Below are 17,396 nucleotides of genomic sequence, written 5' to 3' on the forward strand. Positions count from 1 at the left end.
TCTTAACCACAGATTGTTTGAAATATTATCACCTAAGTTCAGTTAGATCAAATGCAGAGCAAGTGCAATTGACTCTCAGTTTTATGTCACTTTGATATATCTATACATGCCCATTTTATCCAATTTTGGTTTACTGTCATTAAGGGAGTAATACCAACATTGGTTTTGGAGAATACCAATGATTATAAATTGTACAACCTATTATGGAGAATGTAATTGATATATTTATTATTTTATGATTATTGTAAAAACATTCAGTAGGTAAAGGAGCTCAGCCCTTTCAAACATAACAGAATTTATTGAACTATTAATTATGCAAACTCATAGTATCAATAAAATATGAATATAACCTTCATTTTATTGATTAAAAACTGATCTTCATAGAGATAAAAAGATTTAACTGACAGAGATTGTAAGACTAGGATCAAAACCATGATGATTGAATTTATATCTACAATTCTCTTGTACTTAGGGCTTTATGGAAACACTTCAATCTACAACTTCAGCCTAAAAGTTAAAAAAAATTCATCTTCAGTTTATTATCACATATTGTTGGTGTGATTATGGTCAGTCATAAATACAGATAGTTAACTTATAAATCAAAAATAGTATAAGTAATTGCTGCATATTAAACATTGTTTATATGATGGAAAACTAGTAGAAGATGTGGTGCAACTTTTAAAATGTTATAAGGTTTCCCATTTAGAGATGATCAATCTGGTGTCTTTTTTTTTTATTGGATGTTTTCTTTATTTACATTTCAAATGTTATCCCCTTTCCTGGTTTTCCCCTGGAAGCCCCCTATTCCATACCCCCTCCCCCTGCATGGGGTTATACATTATTGTACATATAGCATCATTTAGTAGACTCACTGATTTAAAATAAATGTATGTGAGTTTTGGAGGAAAAATAGGATAGGAAATATGGAAGGAATGAAAGAGAAGAAGATGGGGGGTGAATTTCATCAAAACACATTATATGAAGTTATAAATTCAAAACAATATTAAGTTTTTAATGTTAAAAGGTAAACTGGATTTTAGAGATATCAAGCAATTTCATGAAGATTATATTGCTCAAAGTCACAGAATTTGAATGCTTGTTGATTTATAGATAATTTATAACCTGAGTGTTTGCGATAGGAAGTGTGGTCCTTGGATCAGTTTATATTCCATTAATTTTGACAAGTTTGTTGACTTGCTAGTGTTTTAATTTTATTATCTGTAAAATGAGATAATTTCTACCTTTCATAGTTGTGATTGAAACTTGGTGAGATTTAGATTGCAAATGTTTTAGAAAATTCTTCCATCTTTGACATATTTTCAGTAAGGAGATAACTTGGGTGACATTTTACACTCTCTATATCCTAACACTGTCCTGTTACATTTTTTCTTACGTCTAGAAAATCATATTTTAATTCTTTTAATTATTGAGGTTTCTTTCCAATCAGTTTTTTGAAAGCAGCTTTTACATCCTTGTTCCGCAAACTGTAGATCAAGGGGTTCAGCATAGGAATGATAATTGTGTAGAACACAGAGGCCCATTTGTCCTGGTCCAGGGAGTAGCTGGATGTTGGCCTCAGGTACATGAACATGACTGTACCATAAAATAGGGTGACACCAGTAAGATGGGACCCACAGGTGGAAAAAGCCTTTAGGCGGCCTTCAGCTGATCGCATTCTGATGATGGCAATGAGAATGAAGGCATAGGAGATGAAGATGATAAGGATGGTGCTGAACTCAATGAAGCCACACAAACTAAACAACAGTATCTCACTAATGTATGTGTCTGAGCAAGACAGAGCCAAGAGTGGTGGAATTTCACAGAAGAAATGGTTGATGATATTGGAACCACAGTAACTGAGGCTGAAAGTGAGAGAAGTGTGGGCCACTAAACTCACTAGGCCAGCCAAGTAAGAGCCCAGCATTAGGACCAAGCAGACTTTCTTGGACATGAGAGTGCTATAGTGGAGAGGTCTGCAGATGGCCACAAAACGGTCATAGGCCATGGCAGCCAGGACATAGCACTCAGCATCCACAAAACCTACAAAGAAAGCAAACTGGGTGGCACAGCTGGAAAAAGAGATAACTTTGTGCTTAGTTAGAAAATCGGCCAGCATCCTGGGAGCAATGGCTGATGAGTAGCCCAGGTCAACAAAGGAGAGGTTGCAGAGGAAAAAGTACATGGGCGTGTGAAGCTGGCTGTCTGTTATGATCAGGATGATCATGCCAACATTCCCTAGCACATTGACCAGGTAGACAATGAGGAAGACCACAAAAAAGATGATCTGCAGCTGAGGGTCTTGAGTTATGCCCATAAAGATAAATTCGGTCACGACTGAGTGATTTTCTTTATCCATTGTTCTAAATGGTGTGTGTGTGTGTGTGTGTGTGTGTGTGTGTGTGTGTAAACACGTATAGTTAATGAGTTTAGTAAATTTTCAGTCACTGAAATTTCCAAAAATAAACTTAGGCAATATGCGCTTAGGATATTATAGACTTTTTTTTCCTTATAATAAAAGAAGGCTTTCTTTTGAAGATACTCAACTTTTTATCCACTAATTCAATTCAGTGACTATTACAGTGGCTCAGGGGACTTTGGTCAAGATTTTGTGTCCTTTCCAAGTGCACTCATGCATGGAAGATGTTGAGCTTCATGAGAGAGTAAGTTCTGCCTCTTAAGTCATTTAGAAAGCTGAGGTCATTTATATACAACACCAGATTTTTGACCTGGTCTTTGTTATTAATAATACACTGTATTCACTAGCATTAAAGATCAGATGTGATGTTCTTCTGTCTTTCTGAAACAAAACACAGAAATATATATGTGTGATGTGTCATTCCCCTCCATTAGAGAGCTGTCTGTTCACTTGTAGAATTAAAGGCAGTGGGCAAGCCAAACCACATCAAACCAAACAAGACAGAGTAGAAAGTAATTTAGAAATGGGTATAATGGCTTCATAAACCTACTGGCTTTCAGTGGTTTGCTCCCTAACAAAGAAGAGGAAGCAGAGGGAAATATGTAGTCATGATGTTGTGGCCATTCACTGAAGATAAGATTAAATTCTAAGATTAGGAACAGTTACAAGTTGTATCCTTTGCTCTGTTTTTCTATTTAAACAATACCAGTTCACAAGATCAATCAGAGCAAAGAAGAGTATCCAAGATATACATTATTCTAGGAGTTCATTGATTTGCACACATATATCTGTCAACTCATTCTTTGTCCATTGTGTGCATTGGCACCTCCATTAGATCAGTCGAGAAAGAGAATGGAAAGATCAGCCTATAAGATATTATTTGGGAGCACCTTTTTGTCAAAAGCTTATATTCTTAACTTACAAAGAAGCCTAAGAACTCAGTAAGAAAAACTCAGGATTCTATGGATGTGATGTCTGAATAAAAATATAAAGACAGTTGTGAAAGTTGTCCATTATATTATTTGTGATTCTCATTTTTAGAGAATAAAATTTAGTTTTCTAAAACCATTATTCTAATTGAGTTTCAGGAAAGATGGTTCATTTGTTAAGAGCACATGCTGATATCACAGAGGGTTTGATATCAGGTGGTTCACTAATACCTGCAACTCTCGCTCTTATAGATTTTATTCCCTTTTAATTGATCTTTGTATGAAACTGCACATACATGGATATGTGCATACTTATCCATATATACTCTCTTACACAGATACTTCTATAATAAGAAATATATTTAAAATTTGACCTAAGGTTTAAAAACATGATTATAAAATTGTGTCATTCTTGATTATACAGAACTTTATGTTTGGTTTTAAATAAATTTAATACTTAAAAAACAAAATGCTCAAATAGTCATGTAAGGAAACACAAATAAAATAAAAGTAAAATATATGTGTGTGTGTGTGTATAGTTGAATTTGGATACAAGTTTTAACAAGACAATAAAAGAATTTATCATTGTTAGTAGAAATGTAAAGTGTACAAGTACGTACTCTCTTATAAAAATAAACCTATATAATGATTTTATGAATCATCCATCAAAAATGTAAACAAATGAAGTGCCTATGCATAGAAGACACGTCTAATAGACTATAGTGTGGGCACATGGTGCAACACTACTCCATTGAAAAGAAAGGTAAGACTACTGATATATTTATGATAAAGGCTGAGTACAAAAGTAATTATACCCAAAGAACAAAGACATAAAATGTGAATGTGAACACCTTGAATTATACCATTTTCAAAAATGTAGAAAATGATAGGTTCATTCCATCAATAGTGATGGAATTCAGACATATAACACACACATACAGACACACACACACACAGACACACACACAGAGAGGGAGAGAGAGAGAGAGAGAGAGAGAGAGAGAGAGAGAGAGAGAGGGAGATGCACACATACAGACATAGATAAGAGGGAGCAGTGCAATGAGCTTACCATACAGTTTGTGCCGATGAGTTCATGCTTGTGTACACATACTGAACTATGTCAAATTGAATGTACTTCAGGTATAGTTGATGTCAATTATATTTCATTATATCTGTCTAAAGAATCAAGAAGAAACAAAAGCAAATTAGGTAACACTTCACCTCATTTCTGCATTTGAAAACATGTATTATTTCACAAGTCAGCCTTCTTAGGGATTCTTCTGAGGAGATTTGCAAAGTCATGTTTTGCATTAGTTGAACAATCATATGGTTATGAGTTGGATTTTTTTTTATATTGTATTCATTTCTTACCCTTGATGCCTCATTTAGAAATTTGAAAACAATCCATTAGTAGCAGCAATAAAAATAATAAAAAAAAATTTTTTAGATTGGACTCCATGGGTAAAGTGGCTTCCACCTAATAGTGAGGATTTGAGTTTGGACCCTCAGATTCATGTAAGGCCTGGGAAAATAATACATGTACGTATTCAGCCTCAGGGTTTCTAGGACTGCTAGGAGGTAGACAGATGAATTCCTGGCAGCTCACAGGACAGTTGGTATGGCCTATGAAGGACCAATACCTGAGGCTGTTCTTTTACATTCACATTCACATTCATACATGAACTGTGGCAAGTATGTGTACACTCTCACACACTTATGCATATGTAGTAGCTTAACCCTTTCTAGAATGGCTTTTTTTTTCTCATCAAGAAAGGAAATACTCTTATTGAAAGAAAAAAGTCAATTTTATAATTTTGTAGAAAAAGACCCAGACCTAGTCATTATTTGTTTCACAGCATGACACTGAACTGTAACACGTATAGGAATAAGAGATACCTTGCAATGAGTTAAGTCTCAGACACACACCTGGCTATGTCACGCAAGTGCAATGTGGTTTGCAGGAAATCCCTCCCTCCTTATAGATTCAACATTTTGTTCAAAGAGAGCAAATGTGAGAAGATGCTTCACTCACTACAATGCCCCCTGCTTGTTCTCTTGTGTTGTGGACAGAGAAGTGCAGGCATTAGCATTTACTGCTAGTAGTTCCCAGAACAGTATTTGTCTTCATGGATTTTTCACTTGTTAATGGGAGGAAACATATCTATCTTAGATATTATACAAAATTCAGTTAGACTATATCTATGGTGCTGGGTGCAATGATTCTTATGTGTTTAGTATTGAATGCATTTGATTGTTGTGTAACTAGGATTAATTTTTAATTTAATATAAGTTTATGTTCATAATTGTCAAAAGGTATTTAATGTTTGTTTCATAGTGGTGACACATCACCCGCTGTCTTTACTGCTAAAGAAAGAGTATTTTAATTTTAAGGCAAGTCAGTTAAATTTTAAAATGAGTAGAAAGTAGGCTGTAATATTCAGATTCAGCCTCTAATAATAAATATTCAATACCTATGAAGAATAGAAGCATATGTGATCAATACTTTTATTGATAATATTTAGCCACAAACAGAACTATTTAAGCAAAGTTTAGAAACTTACTGTTGAAGTTTGTGGTAGGCAAACACATTTCAGATTTATATGCTTCAGCTGAAAACAAAGTTTCTGTGAAAGGATATGTATTAAGTGTCTGGAGACCCTGCTGCAGCATTTGCAGTAATTGTTTCTGTTCTGTGGACTGTTCTTTTAGTGTGAATTGGATGTGGTGGAGAAAAGCTTCAGTTCTATCATTTTCTAGATTCTAATTTCTAATAACAGCTAGCAGTTAAAACCAAGCCCATGTCTTGTTGTTGGAATGTGGTATAAGGACCTGGTGACCATAAGAGCTAGTACTCAGAGCAACACTGGCCAAAGTGAATCTTCGCTGAGCAGATTATATCTCTTCCCGGTCTTGCCCCAGTAGAAAGCTAACCTGTTTCTACATGTTAGTAGCAGGCTGAAGATAAGATCTTCTTCTTAGATGGACAGTCTTACTGAGTGACTATTCTGCGACTAATTGAAAGGCGGTGAATCTTCCTGACATTTGTTTCAGAGCCGCTTGTTCATCCTGCTGTTGTGCCTGTGTGCGGGGGGTATTTAATTCTCAGAGTCAGGCATTGTTTTCCAAAAGAAACATCATGAAATGATTTTTTACATTCACCAGAGACTCAGAGATATGCATAAGTGCCCTCCCCTAAGGAATTTTACTTTCTTTTTCCTTTGAGATTAATAATAAAAACATGTACAAGCTTATTTGACGATACTGTACTGTAATGATGATCTGTTGTAAATACTAAACATTACCTCATTTCATTTCATTTCATTTCATTTCATTTCATTTCATTACCCTTTTTTGATACAAGGTCTAACTCTGCAGCCCTGGATGGAATGGAATTCCCAATGTAAGCCAGGCTCTCCTTGAATTCACAGAGACCTGCCTGCCTCTTGCTCCCCCAGTACTGATATTAAAGATATGCCATGTAGGTTCAGGCTTTTTGTCTACGCTAAAGACTCCTGTGTGGTATGGTTTAGGGGATGAATGAAAAGGCTTTCTCTTTATTCTTGAAAATCCATTGAAAATGCCATTTCTTACAGAATTACATGAATGTATTAAAGAAAAGGTATCATGTGTAACAAAGAAAGCAAAGAAAGACAAAACTTTCAGAGGTGTATGAGTCTGTTAATTACATATTTTTGTGAAATATGACTGAAATGTCTAAACTCATCCAAACTTGCATATTGATTATGCATAGTTCTGGTACCATCTATGAGTGATACAGGACGTTAAAACAATAGATTGAGGCAGGCAGGATTTCTCTATGTAGCCCAGGCTGTGGTCATCCACTGGAGTAATCAGGTCAGATTTCAGGGTTATACAATGCAGCTTCAGAGTCTTACTAGGAAACCTCATATCACTCTACATTTTAATAATTATGTTTATGAACATTTTTTATATGTTTATAAAATGGATATAAGAATAAGGGAATGCTGTTCTTGTAATTTTATTTTTTTGGCTAGGGTATTTGCATTTTTTTTCTCCCTTAATTTCCTCCTTCAATACCTGTTTTGTCCCCCCATTCTATCACAAATTTGTTTCTCTTTTATAACGGTGCATGTGTAATCTTATTTACTGATTATCTCTGTGTACTGAATGCAATTCACATTCATTACTTTCGTCTCCAAAGTCATTAGAATTGATATAGCTAAGAAACATTCAAGGACACACAGTCACTGAAACACAGAACTGAGGTGTCATATTCCCAAACAACCCTTGGGGTTTCAATTGCCCAGTGCCTCTTTCATTTCACCCCAAAGTATCATCCAACGGCCAAACTTCTTGTGTGTACATAGCTTTCTTGTAGAAAGGGGCACTAGAGATATGTCTAACTTGCTATGTCCTGGACTCAAATTTTCCAAGCAGACACAGTTTCACAGCTTTTGGAGAGCACAGAGAAATGATGTAAAATAGTACTTAAAATTATAGTGCTCAAAAAAAAATTTTCTCCAATAGGCTTTGGATCTCAAGGGAGAAGTAAAGAAATACAAAGGAGACTTAATGGTTTCTTATCTTCAGAGAGGAAATACGTATATTACATGGATGCCACATGAGAGAATCAATTCCCAGAGAACGTGGAATGAAACCACATCATATTTAAAATGAGTGCGGATACTGTGCAATGTGTTCTGAAGTTTCAGGCAACTGTGGCCCACACACAGCTGGACCATGGTGACTAATGGTCTCTTGGTGACTAATGGTCTCTTTTAAAAGGCACTTCATTGCAATATAAGTTGGAGTGTTCACCTTTAAGGAAACATGAAGAAAAAAATCTAAATTTCTTTTGTTTGTTGAGTCAAGAAGTTCAACAGCTCCTTCAAGAAGGTCAGGACGTGTGCTCCTACTACAGGTGTGCCTGCTTGTGAATTTAGGCATAGACCAGAAATAGCAGGATCAAAAGAGGTCAAGTAGATAGATAAGGTAAGGGGAATGTTTTAAATATTCTGATTTGAAGCAAAAGCTATCTTGGTATTAATTTTCTAAGTTACTAACTGATTCAAAATTCCAAAAGTACCGAGAGATAAAGAACATATGTTAAATTAACTCTTCACCCATTTTTATTACTCAGATATTTGTAGCTGTGAGAGTAGACATAAACAGCAAGTAATATGATGCTATGTTCTTTTTAAAAAATTCAGTTTTTTCTTTATTTTATTTTGAGATTGTAATAAAATTACAAGTTTTTCCCTTTTCCTTCTTTCTTCCAACTTCTCCTATATAATCCTTCTTATCATTTAAATTCAAGAAAAATGTTAGCATACTTTACAGAATTTTTTTTTCAGATAGATATTGACATAGAAAGTCCTGTTCAGTATTGTCAGGACTTTGGGTTTGACTGCAATCTCACTGCAAAGCAGGAGGCATATTACAAAGAAACAAAATATATCTTTGTTAGAATGAAGGAGGAATGTGAGGCTTGGGGGCTCATCCCTGTAATCCCAGCCATACAGCAGCTGTACAGGAATGTCTTGAGTCCCAATTTAAACACAGAGAGGGTTTACATATGAAGAAAAAAAGACAGAAAAGCATGATTCACAAATAAAGATGTAAACAGGTTTTTTGTTTTGTTTTGTTTTTTTGTTTTTTTTTTTTTTTTTTTTTTTTACAAATATATAAAGTCAACGTTCCTTGGGAGACAGCATGAACTTTGGGGGCCGCAATTAGGGTTGACTCAAACCTCACACATGTTTCGGTCAGTGTTCTACCACTGAGCTGCATCCTGAGATGACTTTTGATTTTTCACTGTAACTAAGCCAATTCAGAAGTTTGAACAGAGCCCATAAAATTGAGCTACTATTCCTCTAGGCACTAGTGTCCACTTCAACATTCATGATGTTACTGTAAATGAGCTCAGATATCGGCTAAATGAGATTTCAATTTGAGTATAAATTTATGCTCCATTGATGTGGCTATGTGACTCTGAAAGTTAATTTGTACCTTAGATTTGCTCTTTTCTTATCTTCTAGATATTTAACAAAATAATATAACTAAAATATTTAACCCAGGGCTTATCGAGAATAGACATAAAGTGTACTCGGCACATTACAATACTTGCTTTTCTTAATGAAAAATTTCTTTCTACTCATCTTCATTAGCACCACTGAGGCATTTTATTTTCACTATTTTTTTTAGACTTCTGCTTCCATGAGAATCATATTTGGAAATCTAACAAAAGAGATTTATCTTTACTTTCAAGAGACAAAATTATTTTTAAATGTATTTATTTTATGTTTACGAGTGTTTTGTCTGCATGTGTGGCTATGAATCATATATGTACAATATCCATGGAACATTGGATTGCCAGGAACTGGAATTATATGTGGTTACAAGCTACCTACCGTATGAATGCTGGTAATCAAACTCTTGTCTTCTGTATGAGCAGCCAGTACTGTTAACCACTGAGCAATCTCTCCAGACCATGAAGATGCTATTCTCAAAGTTTGTCTGTGCCAGTGAGTCACTGATATATACTAGCAGAAGCAATAACACCTCAACAGTGTTTCAGTAAATATGAAAATAGAAGAGATTATAGTACTTAGCTCCTGAGTGTTGAATTTCAATGGAAGCTATTTTTCAATATCAATCTGTATGTATGGATATTTCTGTAAGAAAAAATTAGGTCTTTTATGCTCTTCTAACCAGATGTGGATATTGATTTGCATCTTTATCATCACTGAGAGCAAAAGTAATGGGTAATGTTGGCCTTGTGATTTTATTTTAGAAAGTGCCAAGTAACATTTATTGGTGAGTGATAAGTGGGAAGATTGACATATTGAATGTAATTTCCTAAGCAGGTTAAATCAATTTAATCTATTAGTAAATTATGAGATCATGAAAATTGTGTTCTGAAGTAATCATGAAGAGCAAGCCCTTCTGTATGGGAGTGTTGTCTAAGTTTTTGATGGGATGATGAGGCTGCTTATCTTTTGAGTTTCTTTTTTCTTTTCTATTTTCTCTTACATTTGACTTCACTTTATGTTGTAGGTGTTAACATCATTTCAAATCATATTTTACGATATTAGACTATTCCTTTTAACTCACTATTATCAGAAGGCTCTTCTACATGCTATGTGTTCTGGTCATGTCATGATGTTAGTATTATTAACTAAATTTATTTTAAATGGTAAGGTAAATATCAAAATTGTGTTTCTTCAAAGAGTAACATGTTACTTTTTAAAATAATGCTTACATTCCTATAACTGTTTAATTAGTTTTAGAATTATATTTGTATATATTCATACATTTGTCTTTTATTCTAGTAAAATTATTGAAAATCTTTTCGGTAAGTTTGAGTGATCTAGTATATAAGTGTTATCCATAGTTAAACTGATTTATTATAGTTCTTTTGTGATCTTGTGGCTTTGAGTAAAACTTTTGAATTTCATTGACTACTTACTTTTTTTTTAATCATAAATGTTTACACATCCTACAGTCTGGTTCTATAATCAATAGAGTCTATTACTGAACTTTCCTGATGGTTAGTTGATTTAAGTCCTGTGTCTGCCTGAGGATAGCCTCAATTGTTTTATTGGCCATAAAACCCAAGTATCTAAGGTCTTCCTTGTCACTTAGGACTCACTTTGTTAACTTTTATTATTTTAAGTTACTTTCTGTAAACTGAGAAGGAGGCATCAGCTAGTTAAGTAACATGAGCCACGTTTCTACAGTTGTATGTACAGGACATAAATATTTATAATTTTGTTAATCATTAATAATAAAGACAGTTATATGTGAGCAATACATATGACTCTGATCTTAATATTTAACTATTCTGTAAGAATTTGTGTGTATTGAACACCTATGTGTGTATTTGTGTTGTTACCATTACATTTGTTAGTATTTATACCAACTATATTCGGCATACATAGAAATTAATTCATGTTCTAACAAGTCTTGTGTTGCAGCACAGATGGTCAGAACCATAAAAGAAATCCAGGATAAAAATGACACAGAGGTGACAGAATTTATCCTTTTGGGCCTCTCAGACAATCCAGACCTGCAAGGCATCCTCTTTACATTGTTTCTGATCATCTACATGATGACACTGGTGGGTAATTTGGGCATGATGGCCCTGATTAAGATTGACCGAAGTCTGCACACACCTATGTACTTCTTTCTCAGCAGCCTTTCCTTTGTTGATGCCTCTTATTCTTCTTCTGTCACCCCTAAGATGCTAGTCAACCTCATGGCTGAGGATAAAGGCATTTCATTCAATGGGTGTGCTGCCCAATTCTTCTTCTTTGGCTCCTTCTTGGGAACTGAATGCTTCCTACTAGCCATGATGGCCTATGACCGCTATGCGGCCATCTGGAATCCCCTGCTATACCCAGTTCTCATGTCTGGGAGAATTTGTTTCATGTTGGTGTCCACCTCATTCCTAGCAGGGTTTGGCAATGCAGCCATCCACACAGGGATGACTTTCAGATTGTCCTTTTGTGGCTCTAATAAGATCAATCATTTCTACTGTGACACCCCACCCCTGCTCAAACTCTCTTGCTCTGACACTCGCATTAATGGCATTGTGATCATGGCCTTCTCCAGTTTCAATGTCATCAGCTGTGTTCTGATTGTTCTCATCTCCTACCTGTGCATCCTCATTGCCATATTGAAGATGCCTTCTGCAGAGGGAAGACACAAAGCTTTCTCTACCTGTGCCTCCCACCTCATGGCTGTCACCATTTTCTTTGGAACAATTCTTTTCATGTACTTACGTCCCACCTCTAGCTACTCTATGGAGCAAGACAAAGTTGTCTCTGTGTTTTATACAGTAGTGATACCAATGCTTAATCCTCTCATCTATAGTTTAAAAAATAAAGATGTTAAGAAAGCAGTGAAGAAAATCTTAAAGAATTATGTGCTTTGAGGCCAGGGTATATATTTTTATCCTATGTTGATTGTATTGTATTTTAAAATTTTTTACAACATACTTGCTTGTAACCTTCTCTGGGGTAACACTGATGATTTGAGATAACATTCATCTTTATTTTCTAGTGTCATATATATGTCCACGTGGGCACTTATGATGAATCATGACAATACTTGAGGAGGTCTGGGTATACAAATGTTGGAAATTATTTGTCCTGTGCTCTAGTTTCAGTTTATATATTTAAGTAATTGCAGTTCCTCAATTTGCTTTAATAGGTATGTGTGTATATATAATACACATGTGTATTATATATTATTATTATTATATTATTATATTATTATAATATTATTACATGTGTATTTATATTATTATATGTGTATTTGAAATCTTTCTCACATGTATTAATTTTGGCTTCTTATATTATCTTGGAGACAAAGAGATGTTGTTTTCAGAATGGCTATTGGGTTGTATTATCGGGGGAAAGCAGAATTAGGCAGATAGAATGGGATATGATGAATGCATAAAGAACTAGGCTCTGGTAGTTCTTTCCTATCTTAAACTGCACTTCCACAGTGGCCTGTTTGTCTGTATGTTGGCAGTACGAATATTCATCATTTGTAGTTAGGCAATCCTTCTAGCAGGGCACAGTTCCAATCATGGAAATTATATGAGGACTATCATTTGCTCAAATGCCTAGAACTTAGGGACATATTGAAGACTTTGAGTCATCTGAACAGCCCTGAATGACTGCAGAAGGTATCATGTTCCACATATTCTGCAGTCAACTGTCCTAAATGAGACACAACAAGATATTTTGGCAGTTATTATATAAATTGAGGACTAGAGCAAGAATAAGTGATCATTTGTTTACTATGTCAATTTATTTATTAATGTTTTTCACGTCAGAATCACAGTATTTTAACTGTTATACTGCCTGAATCATTCAATCATTCAGGTGGTTTACAATAAACATTTGTCAAGTTAAAATGTCTGTCATATTAATGTGTGTGTGTGTATGTATGTGTGTGTGTGTATGTGTGTGTGTGTGTATGTGTGTGTATGTGTATGTGTGTGTGTGTATGTGTGTGTGTGTATGTGTATGTGTGTGTGTGTGTGTGTGTGTGTATGTGTGTGTGTGTGTATGTGTGTGTGTGTGTGTGTGTGTGTGTGTGTGTATGTGTGTGGTATATGGTGGGAGCTAAACTTGTTTGGACAGAGGATAAATAACTTTGTATTATATGATGAGAAAACTGAAACTACTTATAAAATAAAAGTTCTCTTTAAGGGCCAGTTTGCTTATTATCCATTTTGTAAACAAGCCCATTTTGCAATTTCTGTTTCAAGGTTCATTGATTGCATTAACTCAATAAGTTAGATTAATTCTGGCATAGATCCAAAAGGTATACACTTCATAAGACACTCAGCTAAGAATAGAACACGAGTCTTTTTGTTAAACTTATAAGATATCCACTCTTTCACTTATCTCATCTCCTCAAGGAAGAGGGCTATTATATGGTCTGTGAGTTGAATCTTAGGTATTGAGATATTTTGGTCTAATATCCACATATCAGTGAGTACATATCATATATGTCCTTTTGAGTCTGTGTTACCTCACTCTGGATGGTATTTTCTAGTTCCATCTATTTGCCTGCAAAATGACCTTATCATTATTAATAGCTGAGTAGTATTCCACTGTGTAAATACAAAACATTTTCTGTATCTATTCTTCTGTTGGGAAATATCTGTTTTTGTTTTTTTTGTTTTTTTTTTTTCTGGCTTCTGGCTATAAATAAGACTGCTGTGCATAAGAAGGAAGGCCAAAGTGTGGATACTTCTATTTTACTTCGAAGGGGAAACAAAATAATCACCATAATCACCAGGAGACCGACAGAGGGAGGAATCTGCATGGGAGAGGCGAGGTGGAAGTAAAAAAGGGAAGCAGGTTCAAGTATGGGAAGATACTGGAGAGAAATCCAGAGGGCCAGGAGAATGAATAAAAATATGTAATAGTGGGGGATGGGGGATGGTGAAGGGAGAGCCACTAGAAAGTCCCAGAGGAGAGGCTCCCAGGACCTAATGGGGATAACATTAGCTAAAATACCCAACAGCATCGAGATAGAACCTGAAGAGGCCACCTGCAAAAGATAGACATGCCCTTCTCCCCCAGTTAAGGGATGGGGCCATCCACCCATCTCAAAATCTCAAGTCACCAGATCTTGGGAACCATCCCATCTGCAGACACCAAATCCCAATACTATTGCTGATACAAAGAAATGTTTGCAGATAGGAGCATGTTTCTCTGTCCTCTGAGAGGCTCTGCAGCAGTTGACAAATACAGATTCTCACAGACAACCACTGGACTGAGCCTTGGACCCCAGTGAAAGAGTTAGGGAAGTACTAAAGGAGCTGAAGGGGATTGTAATTACACCCCATAGGAAAAACAATATCAACTAACCTGATCACTCAGAGCTCCCAGGGATTAAGCCACTAACCAAAGAGTCTGAATGAATGAGACCCTGGTTCTAACTACATATGTAACAGAGGACTGCCTTATCTGGCATCCATGGGAGGGGAGGTACTTAGTCTTGTGGAGGGTTGTTGCCTCAGTGAAGGGGGATGCTAGGGTGAGAAGGGAGTGGGTGGGTGGGAGAGCACCCTCTTAGAGGCAAAGGGGAGGGGATGGCAGTTGCAGAGGGAAGACTAGGAAGGAGGACAACATTTAAAATTTAAATAAATAAAATAATTTAAAAAGAAGGCTATTGGATGTCTCAGTGGGGGGTTTGCCTGAGGCCAGATTCAGAGTTCCTGTTTTCTCTCCATAGTAGCCAAGGAAAAAGAGCATCTGTTGGGGCAAGACATGGTCTTGCCACAAATTAGGATTGCCTTTTAATATTAAAGTGTTTACCTGCCTGATTCTAAATTACTTTGCAGTGCTAGTTGGCCCACCTGTCTGAGTTCCACTTAGGCCAGAAATAGCCATCTCTGGCATTTAGCACCTGATCTTAATGCAGCAGGGGATTAAATAAAGGATCAATCACTAGGGTTTATTCCTCTCTTTCCCTGAAGCCTCCTTTCTTCCTTCTTAGACTGGAGGGAGGTTTGAAGCAATAAATTTCTAATAAACCAGGAGAAGAAAGTCACTCACAGAGGAAAGAACTTTTACACAAGCAACTAGTATAAACTCACATACAATCATATATGAATCCACCCACACATGTCCATGCATTTTCATGCATTCCATCTGGGACCCCTCTCTTCTCCCTCTCCCTCTCTCCCTCTCCCTCTTTCTCTTCCTCTCTCTCCTTTCCTTTCTCCCTCTCCCTCTCTCTCTCTCATACACACACACACACACACACACACACACACACACACACACACACACACACACACACACAAGTGCCAGTGCAGAAAGAACTCACTCATTCTTGATGAACAATCAGCTACAACATAGAAAAAAAAAGTGTCTAATCTTTTATTGCTAAATGAATTTAACCCAAGTCTGAAAAAGAAAAGCTTTGTTTTCTAGTAAGAGTAAGCCTGCCTTGCTGTTAAGAAAAGACTTGTTCTTGCTAAGGTCATCCCCATTGAGTACTAGGTGCCTCCCATATCCCAGGTCTCCTGGATTTTCTAGAGGGCTCTACCCCACTCCTTGCAGTTACATATTTCCATTCATTCTCTTGGCCTTCTGGGCTTTTCTCCTCTCTTTCCTCCAGACCTTTTCCTGCCCTTTTTTTCTTCTCACACTCCCTTCTCTCACTTAGGTACTTCTTTCCCTCTGCTTCCCATGGTTATTTTGTTCTCCCTTGTAACTAGGATGGAAGCATCTTCACTTTAGTCTTCCTTCTTGTTAAACTTCTTAGGGTCCTAGAGTTTTACCTTGGGTGTTCTGTAATGTTTGGCTAATATCTAATTATCAGTGAGTAAAGGGCATGCTTGTCATTTTTGGATTTGGATTAGCTCACTCAGGATGATAGTTTCTAGTTCCATTCATTGCCTAAAAAACTCATGATGTCCTCAATCTTTTTTTAATTGGTTATTTATTTATTTATTTATTTACATTTCAAATGTTATCCCCTTCCTTGTTTCAGCTCCACAAACCTTCTATGTTTCCTCCCTGCTTCTATGAGGTTGTATATCCACTGACCCACCCACTCCCACCTCCATTCACTGGCATTCCCCTACACTGAGGCATCAAGCCTTCTCAGGACCAAGGTGCTCCCCTCTCAGTGATGCCAGATAAGACAATACTCTGCTTGCTATACATCCAGCTGGAGCCATGGGTCCCCTCAACCCCCATATATTCTCTTTGATTGGTGATCTAATCCCTGGGAGCTTTGGGGGAGGAACTGGGAGCGAAAGACTAGGGGGAGGAAATAAGGAGGGCTGGTTCAGATTAGTTAGGAGATGGGGGAGAAATAAGGAGTCAGAATTTGAAAAAAGTTGTATAGCAGTGTGTGTGTGTGTGTGTATGTGTATAGGGGGGGAACTGGAGGTAGCCACTAGAAGTCCCAGATGCCAGGGACCTAAGATATCTAGGTTCTTTATAGCTGAAAAATAGTCCAGTGTGTAAATGAACCACATTTTCTGTATCCATCCTTCAGTAGAGGAACAGCTGGATTGTTTCCAGCTTTCTGGCTGCTATGAACATAGTGGAGCATTTATAGATGGGTCTTTGTTTTTGTTTTTTGTTTTTTTGTTTTTTGTTTTTTTTGAGACAGGGTTTCTCTGTGTAGTCCTGGTTGTCCTGGAACTCACTCTGTAGACCAGGCTGGCCTCGAACTCAGAAATCCGCATGCCTCTGCCTCCCAAGTGCTGGGATTAAAGGCGTGCGCCACCACTGCCCGGCTAGATGGGTCTTTAGGTAGAACTATTTCCAATTTTCTGAATAATTTCCAGAGTGATAGTACCCATTTACAACCCCACTAGCAATAGAGAAATGTTCCTCTTTCTTCACATCCACACCAATATGTGCTATCACCTGAGTTTTTGATCTTAGCCATTCTGAATAGTAAAAGATAGAATCTCAGGGTCATTTTGATTTGCATTTTCCTGATGACTAAAGACTCTGAACATTTCTTTAAGTGCTTCTTGGACATTTAAGATTCCTCTCTTGAGAATTCTCTGTTTAGCT

General features: G+C 36.5%; 2 protein-coding genes across 3 annotated transcripts; one reads left to right on the forward strand and one right to left on the reverse strand.

The window, feature by feature from the left end:
* Positions 1-338: 338 nt before the first annotated feature.
* LOC117704135 (olfactory receptor 5AR1) lies at positions 339-6,420 on the reverse strand. Of its 2 annotated transcripts, none has more exons than XM_076929006.1 (3): positions 6,277-6,420; positions 4,415-4,521; positions 339-2,797 (listed from the first exon to the last, which is right to left on the reverse strand). In XM_076929006.1, exon 3 carries the CDS (start codon positions 2,354-2,356, stop codon positions 1,424-1,426), a length of 933 nt encoding a protein of 310 aa, XP_076785121.1. In that variant the 5' UTR covers positions 2,357-2,797; positions 4,415-4,521; positions 6,277-6,420; the 3' UTR covers positions 339-1,423. The 2 variants fall into 2 exon arrangements, with proteins under 2 accessions (XP_076785121.1, XP_076785123.1); XM_076929008.1 differs by lacking the exon at positions 6,277-6,420 and adding an exon at positions 5,907-6,270.
* A 4,289-nt stretch (positions 6,421-10,709) lies between these two features.
* LOC117703958 (olfactory receptor 5AP2) lies at positions 10,710-13,402 on the forward strand. Its single transcript, XM_034495863.2, has one exon. The coding sequence runs from the start codon at positions 11,309-11,311 to the stop codon at positions 12,260-12,262; it is 954 nt and encodes a 317-aa protein (XP_034351754.1). The 5' UTR covers positions 10,710-11,308; the 3' UTR covers positions 12,263-13,402.
* Positions 13,403-17,396: the final 3,994 nt, after the last annotated feature.

This window comes from Arvicanthis niloticus, chromosome 2, assembly GCF_011762505.2.
Source record: "Arvicanthis niloticus isolate mArvNil1 chromosome 2, mArvNil1.pat.X, whole genome shotgun sequence".
NCBI classification, from domain to species: Eukaryota; Metazoa; Chordata; class Mammalia; order Rodentia; family Muridae; genus Arvicanthis; species Arvicanthis niloticus.